This window comes from Natator depressus, chromosome 6 (assembly GCF_965152275.1).
Source record: "Natator depressus isolate rNatDep1 chromosome 6, rNatDep2.hap1, whole genome shotgun sequence".
NCBI classification, from domain to species: Eukaryota; Metazoa; Chordata; order Testudines; family Cheloniidae; genus Natator; species Natator depressus.
The window spans coordinates 103659018-103686445 of record NC_134239.1 but is presented as its reverse complement, the minus strand read 5'-3'; the positions used below and the strand labels follow the sequence as shown (position 1 = coordinate 103686445).

The 27428-nt window shown below is 43.8% G+C and overlaps 1 protein-coding gene across 1 annotated transcript in view; it reads left to right on the top strand.

The window, feature by feature from the left end:
* The first annotated feature begins 2686 nt into the window (after window positions 1–2686).
* LOC141989780 (alpha-1-antitrypsin-like) overlaps window positions 2687–27428 on the top strand; it is a 48721-nt gene continuing 23979 nt past the window's right edge. The window contains exons 1-2 of the mRNA XM_074956695.1: window positions 2687–2691; window positions 11512–11638. Coding sequence (XP_074812796.1) covers window positions 2687–2691; window positions 11512–11638 — 132 coding nt within the window. The remainder of the gene's footprint in view (window positions 2692–11511; window positions 11639–27428) is intronic.

Genomic DNA, 27428 nt, shown 5'->3' with positions numbered 1-27428 from the left:
CTTTATGACAGCCTGGCATTCTTTATGACTAAAGCCAAAAGGGCTATTGAGATTAGTAAATTCTGGAAACAATCTATTCTGAAGCAATTTCTTTCCAAAAGGTAAAAGAGACTTCAAGTTATTCCAACAGGAAGAAGGTAGCTGAGATCTGGAAGCCATGTCTGGAACATTCTGCAAGAAAAATAGGCACTGGTAACTGTATGTCTTAAATGAGTAATTTGTTTTGGAGAAAGGCTTTTGAGATTGATGTTTTTGAGATATGAACCTGAAATGACTGTTTCCTCTGAGTAATAGTGGAAGTTGTTCTGTCTAGGCAGAGGAATTGCTGGTATTCTAGTTTTACATTGTGGAAAGGATCGTGACAAGTGTAAGAAATGGAATATCTTGCAAGATTCTCAATTTGCTTGGTATGTGAGACAGAATCATTGCCAAAAAGATTTTTCCCATTAAGTTCATTTGGAAAATATATCCGCATCATATTGGTGGTCTCTGTTCTATTTTTTTTACCACCTACTCTGCAGCGATTCCTATATTTGTGTTTATATTATTTGCATCCCACTTATTGTATCCCAGGAAATTTAAAAATCCAGAACAATGCCTTAACCACATAATTCCTTTCAAGCCTTCGTTGCTTACAGAATAGGTTACTGGTCGTCTTCACTAGCTATTTCATTTTGCGCCAGATTTGGGATTTCTCTGCTTAACGTGGTGGGTCTTGAGAGTGCTTTGATCTGTTGCTTGTTTACAGATAGTTACACCCATATTAGAGAATGTGGACAGAGTCCTTTCTGGAGCAGTGGAATTGGCATCACAAATAGGAGTATCAGCAACATCAGTTTGTGGGATAACACTTTCAAGCCCAGCAAAGGAGCAAAACCGAGGGAGCTGATAAGATGGGGGTAAGTCTTTATTATCCTCATATTACAGATGGGGAAACTGAAGCACAAAGCAATATGGTGTTTTACCCCAGGTCACGAAAGAATACAGTGGCAGAGCCAAGAAAAAATCAATGTCTTCTAACTCCAGGTTCTGTGCTTTTGCTATATCATTGTCCCTTTATTTTCTTTACTTTGGGAGGAATGGAGAATGCTAAGGTAAAAATGCACACTTCCCTGTAAACTGCCTTTCATACTGGACCCTGCTTTGTATAAACATTGTTAGAGCTGGTTGGAAAAAAAATCTTGAAAATCTCATCAAAAATCATCCCCTGCCTCCAGTCCATCTCTAATCATGGTACAGTTCAGGAGGTTATTTATACATCAATGAATAAGAAGCAAACTTTTAACTGCCTCGAATTAACTTGGCAACTCAATCTTTTATAATAAAAAACAAAGTATTTCTCTGTCCAGGGCTGAAATCCACCCTACATTTTGCATTCTGGCAAACCCTGCAGTGAAGGCAACTTTTGGATCTCTTGGTAATGATGACTCTGCACTCACATATAAAGGTAAATCTGTGGCTGTGAAAGTACATTTTAATGACCAGGGAGTTCAGTGGATGGGAACTGTGCAGTTAATTTCAAAATTTGTGCTGCAGAGGTTAATCAGTCGGTATCCACTTTAAACATCATGAGAGAGAATGAACTATTCCTACAACTGAATAATCATCTGTCCTTTTAATTATTTGCTTAGTTTCCCATCTTAAGTTCGTACAATATATTTCTGAAAAGGATGATGGGAATCTGGCAGTATCATGTGATCTAGCCTGTTGGACTCAGTTTTTAGTTTACTGTATGTCTCACAGCTCATTTAGTAGGGTGTTACCCTGACAATACTTAAGTGGCAGGCAGAGGTGAATACGGATGAACTGCAGAGCTATTGGTGTTTTTTGTGTTCTCACCTTTCTAATTTTAAATATGGTCTTAATAATTGTGATCAGTGTAGACACTGCAATTTAGTTAGTTCCTCTCTTCCACTGGATGAGTCAGAGATGTGAATGCCAAGCTTGGTTGTGGAAGATTTTTTCCAGCAACGGCATGTGGCTCTCTTTGACAGACTCCTCCCAACCATTTTGCTGGCAGCTGCTAAGTAGCCTCTAGATCTGTTATGTGGGAAGACTACTGAGGGGCTTCTGATCTACATATTTCTCTGGAAACAATTTTAGTGAGCTACCTTTTGATTCTCCAAATGTTCATTTGTTCTGTATTTATCCGTTTGGTTCCAAACCCCACATAAGTCTGTGACTGCATACAGATCCTTTTATAGCTGACAGAGCAATTTTATGAACTAGCATTCTATGGTGATATTTCTTTGTCCCACCCAGTACATTTCTCACTTGAACATTATCTTTTCTCTGAGAATCAGAAAGTAGTTTCCCTCCTCACTGAAATAAATTATGCACAATATAATCTAATTATGGGTTAGATTCTGTCTGCCCTGTGCACCAGATTAAGGCTGCAGAATGCCCCTTTTCCCTCCACTGAGACCATGTGGGAAGCAACCAGAAATGAGGGGCAACCAGACAGGTTGAGGGAATGACCAAGGCTTTTCTCTCTCCCATGCCAATGCTGAGCTGAACATCTATGATGGTACTGTACCTTTTTAAGGTTGTACTAGTGATTGTGTTTGAGTACACTTCCTGTAGCATCCTGGAGGCGTCCTGTCTCTCTCTCTGCCTTCCCCACAATGCAGAACACCTCTGACCCTTACTGTCCAAGCACATCCACTTCTTTGAAGGGCTGCCGCCAATGAAGTAAGTATGTAAGTATATCTCCTATTTCCTCCTGGCAACCAGATTCTCTACACCAGTGGTTCCCAAACTTGTTCCGCCGCTTGTGCAGAGAAAGCCCCTGGCGGGCCAGGCCAGTTTGTTTATCTGCTGCATCCGCAGGTTTGGCCGATCACGGCTCCCAGTGGCTGGGTTCGCTGCTCCAGGCCAATGGGAGCTCCAGTAAGTGGCGCGGACCAAGGGACATACTGGCCGCCGCTTCCTATTGGCCTGGAGCAGCAAACCATGGCCACTGGGAGCAGCGATCGGCCGAACCTGCGGATGTGGCAGATAAACCGGCCCGGCCCGCCAAGGGCTTTCCCTGCACAAGCGACGGAACAAGTTTGGGAACCACTGCTCTACACGCAGTGCTTGTATTTGTACTTTTACGGGAAATTCTGTCCAGAGATCTCAAAGTGCTTTAGAAACACAAGTGAATTAAACCTCAAAAAATCCTTGTGATTTGGGGAATTATCCCAGTTTTACATATGAGGAAGCTGAGATGCTGGGAAGGCAAGAAGTCCGTATGGAGCCAGGAACAGAATCTGACTTTGAGAATAAACATCTCACTGCGTGTTACATTGTACACATACCTATCCCTGCAACTTGCTGTCGCTCTCTGTTTTAGAACTGGGTGCATTGGAATGCCTAGTAGTAGACTTCATATTGTGTTTATTGACTATAGCATTGCGGACAAACCTACAGCCATCAGCACACAGCCTCATTGTGACTTCCTCTGTTTACAAACTGGCATATTCTGTGCTATTTGTGTAGTCTTGATTCAATGACATTCAGTAGTTCCTCTATGGACAATAAAGAGCTCCTAAAAGTGCTTAAAATCATCATCCAAGATATGAACTCACCAGATGTGGTCTCAACAATGACCTTTGATAGACACCTTGGGCCATATTTTGCTCTGAGTTACATTTGTGCAGCGCCTTTGAAGTCAAAGGGGATGCATTGTTGTAACTGAGAGCAGAATTAGATCCCAAACACTTTGTTGTTTGATTTGAAATTTTATACTTCCGAAGTGGAAGGTGTGAGTAGGGTTTTCCACCACCTCTCTCCTTTGTCAATGTATGGAAAAGTATGGCAGTGGTCGTGTTGTCCCAAGTACATAGCTCATTCTCGAACTAGTAAGAAAAAATAGGCTGTCTTTAACATACTGGCACCATGTCAGAAATTGCTGTACCTCTGAGATAAATGCATTGTCAAGGTTTGAGTGAAGCTGCCTAATACCATCCAGGAATTATTGCTATTCACATATTGCTGGGGCAGGGATTCTATGTTAACATGATGAAAATATCTGGAGTTTTAATTATTTTTATTTATTTATTTATTTAGTGTGGCTCCTAACGAGTTTCAGACATGTAGGCACCAAAGAGCAAACTTGTTGTGTCTTCCATCTGCCAAGATATTGGAGTTCTTTTCAATAGCCTGCTGTAGCAGGGACTTCCAAAATATGGCTGTGTGATTGCCTTTAAAAACATTGCCCTTAGAGTTGCTGGTCTCCTGGTTAAGTTTTTTAGGATTCTCAGTATAACTTCCTAGCCAGTTTTTTGCTGCCCTGTATCAAGATATCGATGCCAACAGCAGAGCCTTGTCTTTAAAATTAAGTAGGTGCAGTATCTCTGTGACGTGCTAAGATTAATCTCTCAAGGTGCACTAGACAGTGTAGATTGTTAAGATTTCTCTTGTGGCAAAATAACATGAAGGGAACCTAGTCATCAAGCTGCCCGTTGAGTCTTTAGGTCTGAATTTTTCTCCCAGCGGCCTGTCTAGACAGGCGTACGGTGTGCCCTTCTCTGCTTTGAATCGGTGACTGCAAACGTTATGCAGATACTGTAGCTACAGGATGAGGTGACCACAGCTTAGTACAGCACACTACCGTACTTTACAACTGTTCTGCAGTTTGGAACCAATGGAGCATTATGTAAATTTGCAGTCTCTGCATAATAGCACTTTTGCTGGGTCATTCGGAATCTTTCAGCGCTCTTTTTCCACCTAATTGCTGCTGTTCACAGGTCTGCCTGGAGACCAGGAGTGCCTGCAAGGCCAAGTTACTGCAATTAATTATGTAGAGCCCGATCCTGAAAGCTTTCCTCACACCAGTAGTCCCACTGAAGTCAGTGGGATTGCCTGAGTGAGTACAGGTTTCCAGGGTTGGCCCTTTACAGTGTAAAAATCTGAGGGTCATAGCCTTACCTTGCTGTTCCCTGGGTGAAGAGCTTTGAGCTCCATTCTCCAGCTGGACTTTTGCCTACTCAATTCCCGACATCAGAAAATCCAGGGCTATGAGATTTCATAACTTCCAGGCCCAGACTGAAGTAGGTAAATATCAAACAGACCCCTCATTGGTTGGAATGCCTAAAGCCTGTTGGATTGTGTCCACACACAACAGCTGTGTCAGCTGTATTGATTGACTGTAGACATGCAGGAGGAGACCTTTAGCTCCTGTTCAGTGGCACTAGTGTTACCTACAATGATTTCTTTGCAATGTGAGCAGAAAGACACAAATATTGGAACTGCACCAAGTTCAGCTTGTTCTCCAAACTCTATCCTTCAATGCTATGGCTCACATTCAGAAATTACCCCAAAGCCCCTGCTCCTGTCAACAATGCTGGGAACTGTGTGGTATGTATTTCAGGAGTCCCAAGATGCACTGGTACAAATGTTGTTGTAAGGTGCACTCAGTGTGTTGAGGTACCAAAATGGGTTCTGTCTGAAAGAGTGTTGCTGTGTGGTTGCACTAAACTGTTGCAAAGACAAGCTGTGCAGAAAACCACTTCATGTAAAAGTGTCCCTGCAAGTCTTCTCTCTTGGAGTTTCAGTCCTGGAAGGTGCTGAACACCACCCTGAGAGCACTCAGCACCTACCAGAAGTGCTCAAAATCTTTCAGAATGAGGCCCTTAGCATGGGCACACCCTTCGTATACTACCTTTCCTACCTATTTTGACAGACAACAGTATAGGGTCTAAATATCACAGACTAAAACAATGTTACAAGATTATTGGCAAACACTGAAATCAAGACATTGAAAGTTTTAAGGTGATATAAGACACCAGAAAACCATCTGTAAGAGGCAACTACTGTGGTTACTATGGCAACCAACTGGAGAAAAAATATTGGAAACAATTTTGTTTTTGCAATGCCATGGGGATTAAAAAAGTAAGCAAGCAATAAAGTGGGAAGCTACTGCTATGTCATAGCAGTGTGGGAGTGAAAAATACTGATTTAAATATGTATTAACTAGTAGTTAGGTAAAATTAGTGCCCTCAAATATAGGGAGGTCACAGCTGTATGTTCCTTTCATTGATTTTGATAATACACATCTGCACACATAAAAACGCCCAAGGCACAACCTATTTTACAAATAATCAATTTGCTAAATCATTACAATATTAAGGATGAAGGAAACCCCACAAGATAGGCAACAATCAAAGACAGGTAAGAGAAATTGAACAAGGGCCTAGAGTAACACCATTAAGCTATTGCATGTAAACATCACCAGATGTCCTAAAACTAGTCCTAAAAGCACATTAAAGTGGGATCAGAATTATTTCCCAGGGTCTCAACACCTAGAAGTACTAAGATCTTACACATATCTTCCCTTAATGTAGCAGAGAAGAAGAATGCTTAGTAGAGGAAAATAAACAATACCTGGAGGGTGGAAAGAGAGGAAATCAATGACAAGCATGGAAAGAAGTAGGATGTGTTAACATTTGTAGCACAAGACTGAAAGTCAGGAATCTTGGGGTGAAAGGCAGTTGCAAAAACTCCTATTGACATCAATAGGGTCAGGATTTCACCCTGGGGTTCTTTCCCCCGCTGTATTCACTTACTAGGGCCAGTCCTGCCAACAGTTTTGTGTGTGTGTGTGTGTGTGTGTACACACTTAATCTTGAGAAAATCACCTAACTTCTGTGTGGCTCACTTTTTTCCCATTTTATTTTTTTTAATTACAAATCTTTCCACATACGGGATTTTTTAGGATGAATTAATGGCGGTAAAGTGCTTGGAAATCCTTGAAAGAATTAGGTGTGATAAGGCATATACTTATCAATGACCAACAAGCAGTCCAGATGGTTAATAGTAAAGCATGATTTTCTAAGCACCAGCTGAAGAAACAATGTTGTAGCAAAGTTTGCCCCACATTTAAAGAATACTGTATCACCAGCATGAAAAATTGGAGCGCTTACTTCAGAACACATCATATATAACCAAGCACTATAAGGTATGGTATAAAGTACACCTGCATTAATGGAGGGAAAGCAAGCAGAGAACAGAACCTCTTTGAAAGCCCATTTGGGATTACTATTACAACCTGGTTGTTGCCTAAAATTATATTTCCCAAAGGCATCACATTTGTTGCGCCTGCACGTCTGTAAATGGGAACGCAGCGGGAAAGAACGCTGATATTTTTGTGACTCTCGGCAGCTCACACAGCCAAGAAAAGAGCTGCACAGAAAGGAAGAGAAACATCTAAATTGTTTTTTCAAGATCTGCCCCCAAGACTAGAGCAGGTTGGGATTAACGTGGCCCCTCCTCAGTGGTGCAAGCAGAACTCATCTCTCGCCGGTAGCTGCACTCGTGGGAGGGACACAAAGGGGGGAGGGGGGGGGGCACGTGATCTCCCCATGTGATTCCTGCCCGGCCGCCCAGCCTGGGGACCCCGCGCTCTCCCCATCCTTCACCCTGTTCCACATCCATCCCCACGTTACCTGCGGGGGGAGGGGGACTCTGTCTCCCCCCGCTGCGCTGGAAACTTCTGCTGTGCGGACCCCAGGCAGGAGGACTCAGGAGCGGCAGCCGTGGGGTCTGGCGGCTGGGCAGCCCCGAGCCGGCTGCTCCTCCAGCGTGGCGGCCGTACTGCCCCCAACCCCGCCCTCAGCCCTTCCGTGCCGCTGTGTCTCCTGAGTCCTCCTGCCAGAGGGCAGGGCCGGGGCCGGTACAGCCGCCAGCGTGGGGCTGCCCCATGGCCTCGTGTTCTGCCGCGGTTCCGGGGAGAGCCCTGAGCGGCCGGGCTCTCCAGGCAACCGCGGCGGGGAAAGGAGCAGGATCCCGGCCGCTGTGCCGCTGCCAGCCCCTGCCTCCTCCGTCTGTACAGCAGCCCCGCCAGAGGTGGTTCCCCGCGGGGAAAGGAGCAGAGCGCAGGCAGCTCCCCCAGCCCTGTCCTCCGGCAAGGTTGCTGGGCCGATGGGGGAGACGCAGCCCCCTGGGAAGGGTTGGGCGGGCTCCTCCTCTGTCTTTCCAGTAGGCCTAACTAGCTGTAAATATCTTACTGGTGTGGCGTACGGGACTGTACCACGGCCCTTCCCTACATGGCCCTGGAACTGGATGGAGCTCAGAATTGGGGGAAGGAACAAATGATGGGTCAAATTCTGCTCAATTTGTTTTCCCTTTGACATCAGTGGGACTGCCTGTCTGAGCAAGGTGAGGTTTTGCCCTATATAGGCGCACCCATAGAGTGGATAGTAGCAAGCAAAGCACTTTCTCTTGAGCCAATTTATATAGAGCGTGAGTGTCTCTTATTCTCAGATAGTTCCATCCCTTAAAGAAAATGAAGCTAGATGCATCCGGGAAGGTTTTTGTGAGATGTTTGACAATTCTTAAAATAGATTCTGGCCATGGAATACATGCTTGTCAGGCTAAAGGTTTCTTAACTGCAAATCCCTCTAAAAAAGGGGAAGATCAGCTAAATATAATTTAAAATTTTGCTTGGTCCTGAGTCTTTGCATTTCTGCATATAGTCAGAATGAAAGCTTGTTCACTTAGAGACCTGAATGAATTAGTCCAAGATCTGACATTTTCCCCATTTCAGGAAAACAAAATATAATGGTTCTCAAAGGATCTTTATTAAAAAAAAAAAAAAAAAAAAACAGCGCGCTTACTCACAGGCAGCATGAGTGTAGAATTCCAGTATGGTGCCTGGGGAGTTACACATATGTCATTTTTTCCCTGCCCTTTATAGACTGACTCACAGGCACACACTTTCATATTGCTTCCTGAGCACTACACTACTACTCTATTATATTCAAATTGTCACAGCTGGGGGAGGTGAAATGCCAACCAGACAGAAATGCAGAGCCCATTCCTTAGCCTATGCTCCAAACTGTACCAGTAGATGGCATTGTTTACATATTCACCACAGGGCTGAATTTTCAAAGGTGACTTTTAATTGTGAAAAGAAAAGGAGGACTTGTGGCACCTTAGAGACTAACAAATTTATTTGAGCATAAGCTTTCATGCATCTGATAAAGTGAGCTGTAGCTCATGAAAGCTTATGCTCAAATAAATTTGTTAGTCTCTAAGGTGCCACAAGTCCTCCTTTTCTTTTTGCAGATACAGACTAACACGGCTGCTACTCTGAAACCTTTTAATTGTGAGTACTTTAATTTTTTGATGCACACTTTAACACATTGAGGGCCTGATTTTTCAGAGGTTCTGAGTCCCCCATATTCCAATGGTCTTCAGTTGGTGTTGAGGGTGCTCAGCATGGTTGAAGAACAGGACATAGATGACCACTTGTGTCAGTGTTATGTGATAGGGTCTGGGACATAAAGACAGGTCTCTTGCCCATCACTCTTGTGTGTCACACCTTTATTAAAAGACCCCCAAAATTAGAGGCCACTTTTGAAAATTTGGACCCAAATTGCCTCTTATCAATACATCACTATCCAAGGAAAATTATGAGTTCCTTTTTTAATGTTACAGCGATTCCTGTTAAATTTGCTGAATAAACATTTTATCCTATTTCTCAAAAAAAGGAGTACTTGTGGCACCTTAGAGACTAACAAATTTATTAGGGCATAAGCTTTCGTGAGCTACAGCTCACTTCATTGGATGCATCCGATGAAGTGAGCTGTAGCTCACGAAAGGTTATGCTCTAATAAATTTGTTAGTCTCTAAGGTGCCACAAGTACTCCTTTTCTTTTTATGGATACAGACTAACACGGCTGCTACTCTGAATCCTATTTCTCAGTTATTGTAATTAAAAGTTATTGCTTTTACTTAATCCACTTGTAACTCACCTGTTGCCAGCACCCTAAGCATTGGGCAATGAAAAGGATGCAAAATATCTTTACAAGCTTTAAAAGACTTTTATCTGTCAAATGCAACGTAAGACATCAAGAGACACAGGCAACTGAGTGCCCCTATAAAATGATCATAGCCCAACTAATGAGAGGGTTTAGGATCAACAGTAACGATGGGTAATTTGGAACCTATACAGAGCAGGCCACATTCACTGCTGTCACAAATGGGCGCAGCTCCATTGAAGTTTTGGGTAGCAATTAACTTTGGCCCAGTATTACTATTCTGTATTTAACCTGTAACATAAGTGTAAAAGAAAACAGCATTTGTCATGCTGTTAACTTTGTAATTGATTCAAATACATAAGCATGAGGATGGAGCTCGGCAAACTTTCAGAGTTTGAAATTGTAACAACCTCAGTGCTTCCTTGATGAAAGCTTTGGTGTAACAAATTTACCCAAGATGAAATTACATGGGAGTTATATTAAAATCAGTCACTTTCAAAGATATTGCATCAGGGATGAATTTGCTCTATATGTTGATATAATTCACAGACAAAGTAACACAATCTTCTTTCAGACAGGGACTACTAAATATGTCTACAGGAATAATGGGGTTTTAAATGGTTTTAAACTCAAGCTCTATAATAATAATAATAGGTTTCATGTACTTTGAATCTGGAAAACAGATTCACCAGTAGATGGTGCAAATCTCTTGATTTGGCTTCAGAGTGTTAAGTGTAAGGAATATATTGAATAAATAATAGTTTGATCTCGCATGAAAGTTTGCTTATTTATAACTACTGAATTCATTAGCTGAATGCTGATACTCAAATTATATTTTGTATTGTTTTTTGTCCAAGAATCAAAATATTTTAGCCATCAATGCGCTAAGCCTTGGTTCTTTAGTACTTGGCCTGGTCTCACACAGTCCTTACACAGGCAAAAATCTCAACACAATCAAAGGGTCCACTTCTGCTCTCAGTTACATAGTTACAAACCCTATTGACTTGCCTGGGCAAAAATTGTGGGATTTAGCCTATTGTGTTTTATTTGTTGGTATAGGGGCTTGTTTCATTTTCTAAACAGGAGAAGCCGATGCCTAAATCTTACATGCTGGTTGATTAAAACACCAATTGATCAAAGGCTAGTACTAGTATCTACACCAATTGATTAAAGGCTAGTACTAGTATCTTCAAATCCCCCTGATGTCAGCTGAGGGCATTCAACACTTTGCCGGAGCGCTCTCCGACTTGCAAGATCAAGCCCAAAATTCTTAGCGCAAACTATGAAGAAACCAAAGAAGAGTAATTGAGACAAAACTCCCGCCTAACTCTCATCTCTCCCTTCCACCCCCCACCCCCCAAAAAACAAAAAAACTAAGTAGACATGTTTTGCAGGGGAGCTTAACCGGGTGGTTTGGCAAATGCAATCCTTATCCCCCAGACCACAGCCACAATGCAGAGCAGCTGGGCAGTCACTCTGTGGCTGTTTTTGCAACTCCTGGGCTGTACAGTAGCAGCAGCTGCAGCCAACTATGGTCTCTTCATCTGGAGCTTTTGACCAGAAGAGCCATATAATTTTACAGACCTACCAGCCCCATCCCTGCCCTTTCTTGGGACTTGTCGCTGCCCCCTGCCGCAGAGCAATGCAACACAGTCTGTCTGTCATTGTCATTTTGTTCTTTTATATTACATCTATCACTTGGATTGATTTCTGTCTCTCCTCCATGCTTTCTGCATTGCTTTCCCACTACCTGTTGGCTGCGGAGCAGCACCATAAAGATTCCATTGCGTGTCAGGCTTTTGGGGCCTTTGCAAGGACAGGCTTTGCCCCTAAAAGAACATGGTCTATATACGTTTGTCACAAACGGAGACAGTTTTACACGGAGAGAGACAAAGGTAAGAAAAGAAAAAAAGATAGATGTGCTAATTGGACCTGCTTTAAAGTTCATTGTGTCAGCCTGATGAAGGTTTAATTTGATTCTGTTACTCAGCGAAGAGATTCAAAATCAACCCAGCTGTCTTTTAAAAGATCAGAAATAATTGGATGACAGTTGCTAGGAGGACTGGATTCACACTACCTTGAAATGAAGTGAGCTGTAGCTCACGAAAGCTTATGCTCAAATAAATTAGTTAGTCTCTAAGGTGCCACAAGTACTCCTTTTCTTTTCTTGAAACAATGCTGTTCTATTAATTGAAAGGAAACACAGTGGCTAATTATCCATGGGAGAAAAGAAAAAAAAATCCCCCTCATAAATAAGGTTGCTAATACCTCTTGAGTTGAAGAGTTTGTGCAACTCAGACCCACATTTGCCCAGTTATAAACTTCCAAAAGAGCAAATGGCATGTTATTGTCTGATAAAGGGGAAAACTAAAGAACCTCCACTTCCTATTAACTTCTGTAAGTCTGTGTCTAATGAAAATATTTCTACATCTAAGGGCAAGGTTTGCTCTCTGTTACACCCCAAGGAACTCAGCTGAAGTCAAGGGAGAATGCAAAGCAGTATTTGATCCATAATATCTGACCAGAAGAGTTGAGAGTCTCCTCAATCAAGTGGTGGAAATAGAGGTGTGCAGGTGGTCCTCTGGACACTCTGCATGCCACTGTGCAGTGCTTTACTGTTCTATTTGGAGCAATACAGCAGGGGAACTTGTAGGCAAAACAAAGGACTGCTCAGTAAATCCATTGCTATGTCTGTCCATTACCCAGATCTCCTACAAAGAGCCCACGGGTCAGCAATGCTTACAGCGGCCTGGAGGCTGTAGTCAGAGCTGTTTTGTTGGTGCTCCATGGCTTTGGGAGGTTTACTCCAATTTTGAGGATTTGTCATTAAAAAAACCAGACCTTTTTAAAAATGATGAAATAGGGAAAAACTCAAATTTGGGGGGATAACAAGTTGCTGAGGTAAAAGGCTCCATGATGCAAGTACTTTCGGAGGTATCTAGATTGCACTGGAACAAACCTGTGTGTTGCTGTACTAATGTGAGCATGCACTGACAAATTTCCTCTGGGATCTTGTTTGGCTGCTGCTTCGGGATTTTAGCAAAACAATGATTATATAAACACTTTAATAGACATGGTCCTAATCAGTATTGCAGTGACTGGATTTCAGGGGTCAGAAAAAAGCCCTCTCCTATATACAAACTATAGCTTGTACCTTACATCCTTGAAGCAGTTTGTGATCCTTTGGGAATGAAAGGTGATATGAAAGTCTAAATTACTAGTATTTAAATTACTGCATTTATAATATACACAATCCTACATTGGTGAAATGGAGATTTAACTATGGGGTCAGTCCTTCTGTGGTCATAATCTGGACATTATAACTGTTAAGCTATTCATTTGTTCAGTGCTGGCCTTATATAGAGAAAAGCACAGTTCATGTCCCACAAGGCTTAGGATGTAAAACACACCCCAGACAGATAACTTTTGTTCTGGATGCTCATCAAAGCATCGTAATTATTTATTAGTATTATTTATTGTCGGTTGTGTAACCGCATTAATGACTGCACTGGCAGGCTTGGTGGAAAGCAGTATGTTTCAAGGGCGGGGTTCAAACGAAAAAGCTCGAGGCACTGGGAGAGTGAAGGGAGTGAGAAAAGCACTAGGAGGTAGTGGGAGTGGACGTGTAGACAGGGCAGACTTGTTCAGGGCCGGTAGGATTTCCCCTCGCCTTTGCTACATTTCCCATAAAAATGCAGGCTCCTTAGTGTGGAGCACGAACGTCATTCCCCCCAGGCTGTCTAAAATCACAAGGTTTAGTCTTCCTCTGACTCATGCTGGTGTAAACTGAATTGAGAGTGAACTTGCTGAATCGGACACACTGGATGTTTCCCATGTCACTGGTGCTGAGCACCTATGGTAACCGGTGGTGCAAGGAGAATAAGTTTCTTACCGGTACGCTGCAGTCATGGGAGGGACACAAAAGAGGAGCACCAGTTAAAGGGTGGGGGCATGTGGCCTCCCCACGTGACCCCCCTATGTGACTCCTCCCCACCCCGCCACCAGCCCGGGCCTCCACGCTCTCCCCATCCCCTCCCTGTGATCCACATCCTTCCCACATTACCTGGGGTGGGGGCCCTGTCCTCTTCCCACTGTGCCAGAAACTTCTAACCGCAGGGCTCTCCGGAACTGCAGGGGAAAAAGGAGCAGAATTTGGGGCCGCCAGCTCCTCCAGCATGGCTGTACCGCCCCCCCATGCCCACCCCCAGCCCTTCCACGCAGCTGCATCTCCGGTCTGGGGTCTGTACATCAGCCCCGCCGGAGAATGGGGCTTGGGGGGGCCGGGGCTGGGAGAGGTACAGTCACGCCAGAGGAGCTGCCGGCATGAGGCCACCCCACATTCTGCTCCTCCTGTGTCTTTCCGGTATGGAGTACCAGCTAGAAATATCTTACTGGTCCAGTGTACCGTACCACACCACCGTACTTGTACCACTGATGGTAACCATACATGTACCGAACAGTGACTCATAACGCACATACACCTACAAGTATACACGCATCTCTCTTGAGTCCAGCCATAGCATCATAGTGCCCTTCCCATATCACTCTGTTCCGTATCACTCCGTTCACTCTGTTGCAGGTGCAGGACAGGTATAGGTATCCATGGGATAGTTCTCCATAGGTTATGTATTCTTGGTCATGTCACTATAAAAATGGATGGAATTATACCTGGCATGAATTTAGCCCTTGCAGTTTCCAAGGACTAATATGGCAGTAGTCTATGGAGGGCTGTATGGTGTGAGCTTTATTCATAGAATCATAGATGTGTAGGACTGGATGGCACTTTGAGTCCAGTCTCCTGTACTCAAGGCAGGACTAAGTAATAACTAGACCATTCCTGAAAACTGTTAAGCTTTCCTTTGGATAGGTTTCAACTATGATTCTACAAGGAAGGGAAAGGGTTAAAACTGAAACCCACCAAGAATCAAAGTAAAATTTAGAAAGATCTTACAGCTAACAAGAGTTTGCCTGTCAGATGAACTCCATTGTACCTACACGTTCATACCTGGTGCCTCAGAAGTACTTTCTCCCCGGCTTCTGCAGTCGGGCTAACCTGGAGAGTCAGAAAGAGTTACAGTGAGGCCAGTGTTATTAGTTCAATAGTGTCTGCAAGGTTTTGGTCTGGGTCCATTTCTAAATGTAAATGACATCCTTAGCAAAGGAGCTTTACAAGTGGAGGTTGCATGACCACAATGTGATCAATTGCTGTCCTTGTATGAATACAGTGACTTAAAGATGCCCGTCCTGCTGAGCGGGGAACTCTCAAGAATGTACTTCTACAAGTACTTCATCTCAGTCTCTTCTCCATTTAAAGCAAGTGATGTTACACAGAATGGGCACACTGCTAGAAAAAACTACCTCTGTGTAGAAAGAGGCAGGACAGGATCCACAGAGGCTTGCTAAGGTAGCAGGAGATGTTTATTTGTACAGCTGGTCCAAAAAAATGGGGAAAAATCAATATACATTTTGAAGTTGTTTCCCTTTTGCAAGGTTTGAAATGGAACAATTTTCACAAAATATTTATTCCAACAATTCTGAAACTTCAGCATTTTCTTTCCCCTCCATTTTCTCTCCTGTTGGGGTGGTGCACAGCTTTAACTATATCTATATGGTTAAAGCTATCCAATCTTTATGTTGCATTACAACTCTGTGTACATAAGTCCAGACCCCATTGTCAGTTATGTATCTGATCTATATCTAATATATCTAGTCTATTTTTGTGTAATCTCTCTAATCTATTTTGTCTGTCTAATTATAGTCAAGCCTTAATCTTATTTATTTTATTCTATTTTTTAACCTTTGTTTTTATAATTCATTCATCACTGTGATAGCACAGGGTGGAACCTAGCCATGTACCTATTAATATCTATAGCAAGGAATGATACATAGTGATTCTTAAAAGTGGAATATTAAGCAATTGACACTATTGAATATTATCCTTTAATTTCTGAATCTGTTATGAATCTTCTACAATCATTACATTATGTATACCAATTGTTATGTGTCTGATGCTTTTAAAAATTTCCTAATAGTGAAAAAAATATATTAAGATTATCCAGTTGGTGTACTCTGCCTGGTATGTTTTATGCCAAACTTAATCAATTCACTGAGACTCTGTCCTCCCTTCTGTTTGTTTATCTTCTCCACTTGTTGTCTCATCAGATGCTTAGACTGTAGACCCTTTGGAGCAGGGGATTGTCTCTTTATTTCATGCTTGTCCTTTGCTTAGTACACTGGGACCCCAATCCCAGTTGCTGCAGTGCTAATAAATAATAATGACAAATATAAAATTTACTTGGAAATAAATGTCAATAAATGTATCCATCAAATAGTATCCATCAAAATTCATTTGTAAACAATCAGATGCTTCCAAGTCTAGTTATCATTTGTGGGGGTGTAAATTTTAAATGTACTATATCTTTGAATTTTGCAAAGAACACTGATAAGGGCACCTGCTGTTCTCATTCTGTAATCAATATCTTTAGGAGTAGGATGCTAAATTTCAACAATACTTGTTCATAACACTGATGATGAGATCTAAAAGCTATATATGTATTTGTGTGGTAAAACCAGTTAAAGAAGACAGCACAAAGAGAAAAGAATGGGAGTGGTTCACTTGAAGAAATCTGTAAAGAATCCATTTGGTCCCAGTGCCTTTGTGGGCTCTCCATCAAACATTCTCATCTACAGCTGCAATTGTGAAAGGGATTCTCAATAACACTCTGTCATCATGATGGAGATACTGAATAGGTTGTTATAGTTTACTTGGACTCTGTAACAAATGTAACATTTTATATTCTTCTGCCCTGGAGAGTAAGTCACTTAAGAGTACACCCCCTCAGTCCGTAAAGTTCTGGTTTCAGTCTGTCCAAAGGGGCTCAGACATCAATGTCGTGAAATAGCATGCCAGCTTCAGTCCTTCCATTTTTTTCCAGGTAGGTCTAACACAGATTCGTTCCTACTTCTCTGGCTTCTGGAAATGACTCTGGAGTTGACTGGTGTCTAACCTATCCAAGCTACTTCATTTGTCACTCAGCTGAATGTCAGTGGTGGCAAGAAGGTGTGGAGGGAGGTCATGGTATGGGTAAGTTCCCACATGCATCATGAATCAGATGTGTGGTCTTATTTCTGCAAGGGAAGCAGCCAAGCAGTAGTCAAAGACACAGGTATGGAGGAGCATTGCACTGCCCTGTACCTATCACAGCAAGTCACTAAAAGACAATAGGAGGGAGAGGGAAGGCAGGGGGAGTTGGAGCAAACAGCCAGTCAGCACTGGGGAAAGAAAGTTCAGAGTCAGCACTCTGATACCATTAGTGTGACTGATTGCCCCAATGCTACAGCACCTGCTGAGGCCACATCTGTGCCTGTTCCTGCCACATTGAGCGTTTCTCTGGTTTTGGGGGTTGGCTTCTACTGTTTTTCTTCTCCAAGCCCATGTAGCTCAGCATAGGGCACTGCTGGAGTGGTGGGAGTCAACTGTGTTTAATTTCATAGTCATGGGACTATGCTGCAGGACCCTCAGAAGCCAGTAGGAATGCCCGGGTAAGTGGTCAGTGAAAGAGCAATGCTCGGGCTGTGAATAACAAATGTAGAGATATATTATAAGTCATGGTAGATAACCACAGGTGAGACTACACCTAAAGGAGGGGTGAAAAGAGAAGGCATCAATGCCCATAGCACTGCGTCACCCACAAGTTCCAGGCAAGCAGGATGCCTGAAAGTAGTATATAAGCCAAAAGAACAAGAAGGGTTTTTAGAAGGGAATAAGTAAGGGCCTATAATACATAGTTCAGATAGTGGCCATACAGTTGGTGACAGCTAATTAAGAGCTAACAAAGAGCACAGGTAGAAATATGGTTATAGGAGATATGTACAGCAAAGAGCAAATGACAAGAGTTCCACTCATGGCAAACAAGCACATATGAAAATATGGGGTTGGATGTGTATTGGGATTTATTGCGAGATGTGGGAGGGCAGGTGTACACCTAGGACAGCAACCATCCCTGTGAACAGCACGCAGCAGGCCATTTCAGCAGCATAAGGAATATAAATATTGAATGATGTTAACTGAGAGAGAAGCCCTGATCGTCCATGTTGATTGAAGCAGTAGATGTGTACCTGGGTGGTGGTAGTACCAGATGCTATTCCATCCCAACAGCATAGCAGGCACTTATACACGGGCTTAGCAATCTCTGGGTAGTAAGTAAGGGATCCTCAGGTACGATGTAGCTCACTGGGGTGTTAACTATATGGTGTGAATGGGCCAGTGTTGCATTTAGTGGTGGCCTTACTGCGTATGTCTACACGGCATTTTGTAGCCCATGGGAGCGAGCCCCCCTTCCTAGGCTTCAGAGTCCGAGCTCCAGCCCAAGACTTCAAAGCACTGTCTACACAGCTATTTTTAGAGCACTAGCCTGAGCCCCGCTAGTCCAACTCTGTCAACCCGGGCTGGGACGCTCGCTCCCGTGGGCTCCAAAATGCTGTGTAGATGTACCCACTATGTCTGTGACCAAGCTCTGCAGTGTCTGTACAGTCATGTTGTAGTCTGAGCGCCACAGTGATCACACACACAGGCTGCTCCATGCCTTTCAGTGCACAGGATTCGTAACAGTGTGCTCTTGTTGATGGCATGCACAGTCTTTAACCAGTCAATTCGTTAGGCTGCTGTAGTTGATCGCTCCCCTTCATATGATGTCAAATGATTAGAGGAGGCCTCCTTATCACCACTCAAGATTATCTAATCTATGTTGCACTCATCTGTGTGATATGTGAGTGCCTGTTCTGCAGGTGGTTATCAGGGTCTCATCTCATGGTAGCTGTGGCCTCATCCGCGTCTATGGGGTTGACATCATTAGCAACATCCTGCTGCTGCAGATCTTGCTGTGCTGATGGCACTGCGCTAAACAGTAAAGAACACCTCTGTGTACCAGCATGGCATCCAGTTCTGAAATGCCTTCTCATGATGGGCACATGTTTTACAGGCCCAATACTAACTCCATGGCCTAGCAACTCTGCTGGGGCTTTGGGATCCACAATTTCAGGGGTGCTAGGAAAACTACTTCTGTAACATGAGTTCCAAGGGCTGATCCTTATTAACCTGTTGCAGGAAGGAAGGGGGGGAGGGGACAGAGGGAAAAGCATGGGGAAAGTTGCCAAATCCCTACTCTCAACTGCTGTTGAGCAAGGAAAGAGGCTGACATATCCTTTGGAGCTGCTTGCGAGGCCATCTGTCTGCCTGCCTCCTCCCATCCCAGCTTCCACAAGAGCTGAGCCTGGATCAGAGCAGCAGAACACAGAGAATGGCAGCCACCACCCTAGCGAGTAGCAGGTATTAGTAGTTGCCTCTTTTCCTTATAACCAGCGCAAGCAGAGTGGGTGAGATGATGATCAGAGAGGCAGAAGTATTGGTGAGGGGAATGCACAGCCAGAACTGTCCTGCACTCAATGGTGAGACTAACCTTAATCATGCTTGAATGATCAGAGGTGGCTAGCCAATGAAAACTATGATCCTGAGACCATAGGAATGAGGTTCCAGATCTGACAACCAGATGAGAGTGTGTTGTGCCCGTTTTGCTTCTTGACTTTTGCCTGTTTGAAAGTGACCGTCAGCCCTCATGAAAAGCCAAGGCAGTGACACAGTGCCCTGTGCTCTTCCATACTACTGACTTTCTAGTGGTGTGGACTTGGTGGGGTCCTTTCTGAAAGGGCCTTGAAGTAGTCAGCCACTTTGAGTAACCACTGTGTTCATTTCATGCTCCTCCGAAGATGAGTGACATGTTGCCACCTTCCTTCAGCAGGAACACCAGTGATGCAGCTAGGCCATGATGAGCTGCCTATATGCAACAGCCATTTCAACTGCATCTCTAGGCAGCTGGTGAAAATTTCATAGGCATCAGGCAAAAATATTTCTTGGGGTGGGGGCTGAAACAGTCCTGAATTCACCCCTGCAGTGGCAGTTCCTGTCCCAGAGGGCTGGGCCCAGCTCCCCATTCCAGCCTCTTGCTCTGGCCACTCAAAATGTAGGTGCTTGCCATAGTGTCACTTGATGTGCATGTCTGTGTGGAAGTGGGACCCTCCCTCACAAGATGTCCCACCCTGCCCCCTTCCTGGCACTGCTGGATGTGGGTCCTCAGGACTTTGCCTCCTCCCCTGGGACTACCTTTCCCCTTACAGTCACCAGGATTCTCCCCTTCCCCCAGGAATCTCCTTCCCTCCCAATCCCCTCAGCAATCTCCCCAATCACCTCATTGTTTCCCCCCCTTTCCCTGGGACTCTCCTTCCCCCGATCACCCCAGGGCTCCCCCTCCTGCTATAGTCACCTCAGGATTCCACACACCCGGGAGTCCCCCCAATCACTTCAGGATCCCCCCTTCCATTCCTGGGAAGCACGGTTCAGGAGCCAGCACCCCCTGCTGGGACTGAGGAATCTAGCTCCACCTGTGGGGAATCTACAGCGTAGGTGGGAATGGGATCCTTCCACTGCATCTCTCCACCTCTTTCCTGGCCCTGGCACTGCCAGAGATGGAGTTGAGAGGACTAAGGCCCATCTAGCCCTAGCCACTCACCACCTATGACATTGTTGGTGGCTGGTCATCTCATTTTTCTGTAGGACTCACGGCTCCAGCTACGAGACATGGTTATAGTACTGAACTGACGGTTGGCACGGGTAGGTGGTTGTATGCTAGCTAAGTGGCTTTTGTGCATGCTGGTTAGTGCAATAGGTCCTGTTGCCTAAGCAGCTTTGGTGTGCTAAAGGTGATTGTCAGCTGGTGATGCCAGTGATTGCTTGTGCTGATAGCTGTATGATGCCTCACTTCTGACAGGAATATTTCTCATCATGAGACCAGGCTTGCTTCATGGGTTGTGATGAAAATATCCACACCAGAGAGGCTGGGAGTTGCAAGCACCGTCAGGTCATACTGATGGTCTGTTGAAGCATTGTATTGTGGAGCTTGTCAGTAAACAATTGCACAGCACAGTGTTTCAGATGCTGCATGACAAATAGCATATACCAGTTGTGACAAAGTTCTTCCTCTGCCTTGGTGGGTCCTGCACTTTTTGGCGGATTTGCTTGCCTCAGAGGTTCACGGCAGCCCTCAGCTTGGCCACTTCTGCTAGAAGCTCAAACCTGCCATTCACTCAGCTAACCTCATCACTGGCAATATGGGATAAACAGAGAACAATCCCCACAGTCTCTGTGTCCCACCTAGTAGGATCCCTTTCCAAATTAGGTCTTCCCTTCTGGTGTTGCTCACAGACCAGGTCAACTCCTCCTGTGTCCGATCAGGAGTTGGGGGGATGGAGGAACCCCGGCCCACCCTCTACACTGGGTTCCAGCCGAAGGCCCTGTGAATAGCAGCTGTCTACAATGTCCCCTGTATCAGCTGCATGACAGCTACAACTCCCTGGGTTACTTCCCCATGGCATTCCCCCAGCACCTTCTTTATCCTCACTGCAGCATCTTCCTCCTGAAGCCTGATCACACTTGTACTCTTCAGTCCTCCAGCAGCACACCTTCTCACTCCCTGCTCCTTGCATGCCCTCCACTAACTGATGGGAGGTCCTTTTTAAACCAGGTGTCCTAATTAGCTAGCCTGCCTGCCATAATTGATTCTAGTAAGTTCTTCATTGGCTCCAGGTGTCTTAATTAGCTTGTCTGTCTTAATTGGTTCTAGCAGGTTCCTGATTGCTCTAGGGCGGCCCCTTCTCTGGTCACTCAGGAAACAGAAAACTATTCATCCAGTGGCCGGTATATTTGCCTTCTACCAGATTCCTGTACCCTCGCGTCCCGCCCTGACACAAAGTGGCGGGACCTCTTGCCACCTCTAGAGGGTGAGGAGCCCCGGTGGGCCAGCCTCTATTCCGCCTTAGTCCCGAGGCCCGCCGGGGATATCAGTTGGCGGCTCCTTCACGGGGCCATGAGCACGGGCGTGTACTTGGCGCGGTTCACCCCAATCCCGGACACCTGTCCCTTTTGCGGCATGAGGGAAACCCTGGCGCACGTCTATCTGGAGTGCGTCAGGTTGCAGCCCCTATTCCGGCTCCTCACGAATATTTTGTTAAGGTTTTGGTTGCACTTTTCTCCTCACCTTCTTATCTATGCACTCCCTGTCCGTGGCCCCACTAAGTCGCGGGACCTCCTGGTCAACCTCCTCCTGGCCCTGGCTAAAGTGGCCATCTATAAAACCAGGGTGAGGAGGTTGGCCGATGGAGTCTCCTGCGACTGCGGGGCCTATTTCCGATCCTCCGTCTGTTCACGCCTCCGGGCAGAGTTCCTCTGGGCGGCGTCCACTGACTCCCTTGACGCCTTTGAGGAGCGGTGGGCGCTGTCCGGAGTTCTCTGCTCGGTGTCCCCGTCCGGTTCCCTTCGTTTGACCCTTTGACCGCACTCCCGTCCCTGTTGTTCATTAGTTGTCCCCCGTAATTATTTGGCTTCCCAGGTCCTGTGGCTCTCCCCCTTAGGCTGAGGGGGGATCCTTTAGCAGTGGGCGAGCTTCGCCCGCCCACTTCCTGGATCCCAATAAGACCAGATTCCTGTACCCCACTGATCTGGGTCTGTCACACAGTCTATAGGCGAGGTTTGTCTGTTCATTGCTATCACCATGATACCCATGCTTGCCTCTTTAGAGCCTCTTCTGAGTGTTGGTACAGGTCAGAAAATTAAGGCCATATTTTCAAAAGAGAGTGTTGGCCCCTCTTTTGTGAGGGCATTTTATGCCCGCAAAACTCCACTCTCAGTTTGTACCCAGAGTGCAAAAGAATGGGCGTGGTCCCAGCCTTAAAACTACAATACCCACCTGCTGAAGTGAAGAACCAGATTGACAGAGCCAGAAGAATACCCAGAACAGGTCCAACAAAGAAAGTAACAGGACACCACTAGCCGTCACCTTCAGCCCCCAACTAAAACCTCTCCAACGCATCATCAAGGATCTACAGCCTATCCTGAAACACAATCCCTCACTCTCACAGATCTTGGGAGACAGGCCAGTCCTGGCTTACAGACAGCCCCCCCCCCCCAACCTGAAGCAAATACTCACCAGCAACCACACACCACACAACAAAAACACTAACCCAGGAACCTATCCTTGCAACAAAGCCCGTTGCCAACTCTGTCCACGTATCTATTCAAGGGACACCATCATAGGACCTAATCACATCAGCCATGCTAACAGAGGCTCGTTCACCTGTACATCTACCAATGTGATATATGCCATCATGTGCCAGCAATGCCCCTCTGCCATGTACATTGGCCAAACCGGACAATCTCTATGCAAAAGAATAAATGGACACAAATCAGTTGTCAAGAATTATAACATTCAAAAACCAGTTGGAGAACACTTCAACCTCCCTGGTCACTCAATTCCAGACCTGAAAGTCGCAATTTTCCAACAAAAAAACTTCAAAAACAGACTCCAATGAGAAATTGCAGAATTGGAATTAATTTGCAAACTGGACTCCATTAAATTAGATTTGAATAAAGACTGGGAGTGGATGGGTCATTACACAAAGTAAAAACTATTTCCCCATGCTAATTTTTCCCCTGCTGTTACTCACACCTTCTTGTCAACTGTTTGAAATGGGCCATCCTGATTATTACTACAAAAGTTTTTTTTCTCCTGCTGATAATATCCCACCTTAATTGATTAGTCTCATTACAGTTGGTATGGCAACACCCATTTTTTCATGTTCTCTGTGTATATATATCTTCCTACTGTATTTTCCACTGCATGCATCCGATGAAGTGGGTTTTAGCCCATGAAAGCTTATGCCCAAATAAATTTGTTAGTCTCTAAGGTGCCACAAGTACTCCTAGGTTTTTTTGCTGATACAGACTAACACGGCTACCACTCTGAAACCTGTTAACCACTGTGATCACTGGCCACATAATGATAGCTAGTCTGTTGTTTACAGTGATCTGGCATATGATATGACTGTTTTGCTTCCCATCTCTGTGACATGACAGTGTACAGCTATAATTATTTTTACAGCCTCATAACTGAATGTGATGCTTGTTGGTTAATGGTTGATTTGTGATATATTTGGTTGTCATCGTTCTTGCCTCCTTGGGTAGTACTGAAGATTAACGAGGAGTTTAATGGCAACTTCTTCAAACTACTTCATATTCTTCAAATATAGTGGTGTCTGAAGAGATGAACACAGATTGTGTCCATAAGTGCCCTGTTTTTGTGTCTAAATCAAATATCTGGGTTTACAATTTCCCCATGCTCTTTAAAACTAGTTGACTCACTACAGGTTTCTAAGCAACATGCAGTAACAAATTCCTGCATATAAACCGGAGGCTTAGGAGGTGCTTACTTATTATTATTACCCAATATTCTGTCTAAAGCAAAAAATATTTGTTGTAAAACTTGAGCATGGGACAAAATATCTGCCAGCATTATTTTGGGGAAAGATTTGTTTTAGTAAGATATTATTGTGAGTTGATCTTTCATTAAGATGTAAATAGCTATTTACTAACAAGTCACAGACATAGATTTATGCTGTGTGCATGTAAGAAAGAAAGAAAGAAAGAAAGAAAGAAAGAAAGAAAGACCAGGTATATGAGGCTATACTTAAATCATTACAATATTTAAAGGGAGTTTTACCTCTAAAACACAGTATGACAATTAAAATGTTTTTCTGTCTTTACAGATAATGTATTATATTAGACGATTTTTTTAAACAAGAAGAAATGAGTGGAGTGATGGTAGAATTACTATGAATTATTAGTCTGAGGTGATTATGTACAGTATTATTTGAAAGGTAACTTTATGTATCGAGGTTAAATTTTTAAAAAGCATCTATGTGACTTGGTGGCTAAGTCCCATTTTCAGAAGCAATCTTTTCCTCCTCTCTGCCCCCTTTCCCTTCCTTCCTCCTCTTCTGTTCTTTTTTTTTTCTTTTCTCATCTTGCTTGCTGTCATTCCCCCAGCGCTTTTTGTTTAACCCTTTTTATTTATTTCCTTAGCTCTCTCTTTTGGTATGGTTTGACAGTATTCAGTATTCTGAAAGAATAATACAGTTTCATTGAGTAAATATAAAAAAGGGTGACACAGACAGCATTGCTGAAATATACTGTGTATGTTATATTTACAATGAAAATTCTTGATTATTGGACAATGCGTATTTTGGTGATCTAATTATTATAACAATATTTCCCTCCTTTATATTTGTGATTTTGTATTTTCACTTCTTCCCCACCCTTTTCTGTTCTCTCTTTACTATTAGAAAAAGGGAAAGAAATCAATAAAATATAAATGAAAAAAATAGCGCCATTGGCACTTAAGAGCAGAGCTGGTCAAAACTCAGAATTTCCAAACTGTGAGAATTTTTGACTTTTTTTGTTCCAATTCATAGTGAACACAAATAGTTTCAAAATTTCCCACAAAACAAAATTCCTGAAAAATTTCAGTTTCAGAAAATGTTTGTTTTGGTATTTTGGAATTTTATTTTGGAATTTCAAAATTCTGTTTCAAATTTTATTTTATGGGTTTTTATTTTGATGATATTTTTATTCTTTTTGTATTATTTCATGACATGTCGGCTATAGTAGTGCATAGTACTCTGTACTTTAATATGTACTATTATTAACATGTCGTAATGTGACATAATATAATCGTTGACATTTTATTTTAAAAATAATTAAGCGGCAGCTACTTAGTACTGATTGAGACATCTTGTCTAGATCACAGTGTCTTCTGTTTGTATTGTAACAAAGCAGTTTAATACTGTCAAGGTGTCAGGTAGAGTGGGGATTTGAACCTACGTCTGTCACATGCAGAATGAGGGCTCTCAGCACTTTTGTTAGGGGGTGGGGGGAACACCACTACCAGTGTCACTGGCATAGGATTGCCAATTTTGATTGGAGGCATTCCTGGAGGTTTCATCATGTGACATAATATTAATCTTTAATTCCTTGAGACTGCAGCACAATCCTGGAGGGCTGGCAACCCTACTCTGGCACCAACTCTTTCTTGCTTTTTCTCAAGCAACATCTGACCTGGCATAGGCCCCCTAACTCCAGAAGAGAGTTCATTGCTGTGAGTGGAGATGACATCTCCATATGACCCAAAGTTAGGTGCCTTTCTGACTTCGAGGGACAAGGCCTAAATCACACCCTCTCAGCATTTCCTATTGGCTAGCTTGGGCAACTTCCCACACAGCGTGCTGGCTTCTGTAAATCCCATTCTTAGGCACCTATACTTGGGCACCTAACTTGGGGCTGTGTATTCTAGTAGGTGCCAGAACGCCCCAAAAGTTAGGTGCTGCAATATTAATTGTTGTAATGCCGAAGTCCCTCTTGTGAATCTAGCTGCTAGTGGGATCTTCAAAAGTGCCTAAGCAGATTAGATGCCTAACCTGCTTATGTTCTTTTGAAAATCTTACTCGGCGCCTCTCTGCGTCTTGAGGTTCCTAGATACCTTTAAACACCTGCCCTCCTCAGTGTGTAACTCACTTTTGAAAACTAATTCTCTTCTGGAACTTAGGCTTCTAAGTCACTTAGGTCTGATCCACATTTACAACCTAGCTATGGTGTTGAGGGGTGTGAAAAATCCACAACCCTGAGAACCTTAGCTCTGCCAATGTAACCCATGATATAAACGCAGCTTGGTTCATGGAACTATGCTTCCATGAACCTACCTACCATCACTCAGGGAGGGGAGTTCCTACTGTGATGGAAAAGCCCCTTTCATTGCTGTAGACTGCACCTACACTATGGGGTATGCTGACAGCTACAGAGCCATAGCTATGCTGCTGTAGTCCCTGTAGTGTAGACTTGGCCTTAGACACTTTTGAAAATGTTACCCCGAGTTGTATTCTCAAAGTTTGCTCCCTTGAGCTGAGGCATGGGAAAGTTAAGTTTAAGGGACTGCTGACAATGCTGCTTCTGTCTCCAGAATGGGTGTTTTGGTAGCCACAGTTTTTCTTTTAGGAAAGTGAAAAAACTGGAATGGTATATTTAGAAGATCTATAAAGGAAACCCCACTTAGGCTTCCAAATTCAGAGTCTAAATGCTTTAAAACTGGCAGGAGACCGGAGTGGAATATGGAATTTTACCCCCTTAATGAATTTAGAAAGGTGCATTAATCATGATTTCAGGTGGAAGATGGAACCACACTATCCTATTATGTGTGAAAAGCTGAACTGTTCTCGGATCAAAAGCAAGAGATACTGTCTGCCATTTGTATGTTTCATATTGTTTGTGTTGGGGTATGGCAGTCTGACTGCTGTCTCCCTGGAACCGACAAAAAATAGAAATGGGTAACTCAGGGAAACCATCCCAGTGGGCAAAATTGTAAAGTAAGACTGGGATTTTGAAAGGAGCCTAAGGGAGCTTGGCACCTAACTCCCATTGAAAAGCCAAGACAAAGTAATTAAAGATGGAAGTTTCTCTATTGACTTCTAAGGGTTTTGGATTAGGTCCCTGCTCCACAATAACCAGAATAGAATACTGCAATCTCATAGGAATTTGCAGGTAATGCCTACCAAGTTTGCAACAAACAATAACCATGGACATACGAGACCGAATTCACATGACTGTGATCATGGGGCTTTGCACTTGCATGAGCTGTTGGTGAATTTACAGTTTGCTATGTGGACTGACAGGAAGCTGTGCATACCCCAATAGGGGTGTGATTCGAAGAAAGCCCTTTGAAGTCAACAAGAAAGGTTCCCATTGTTTAG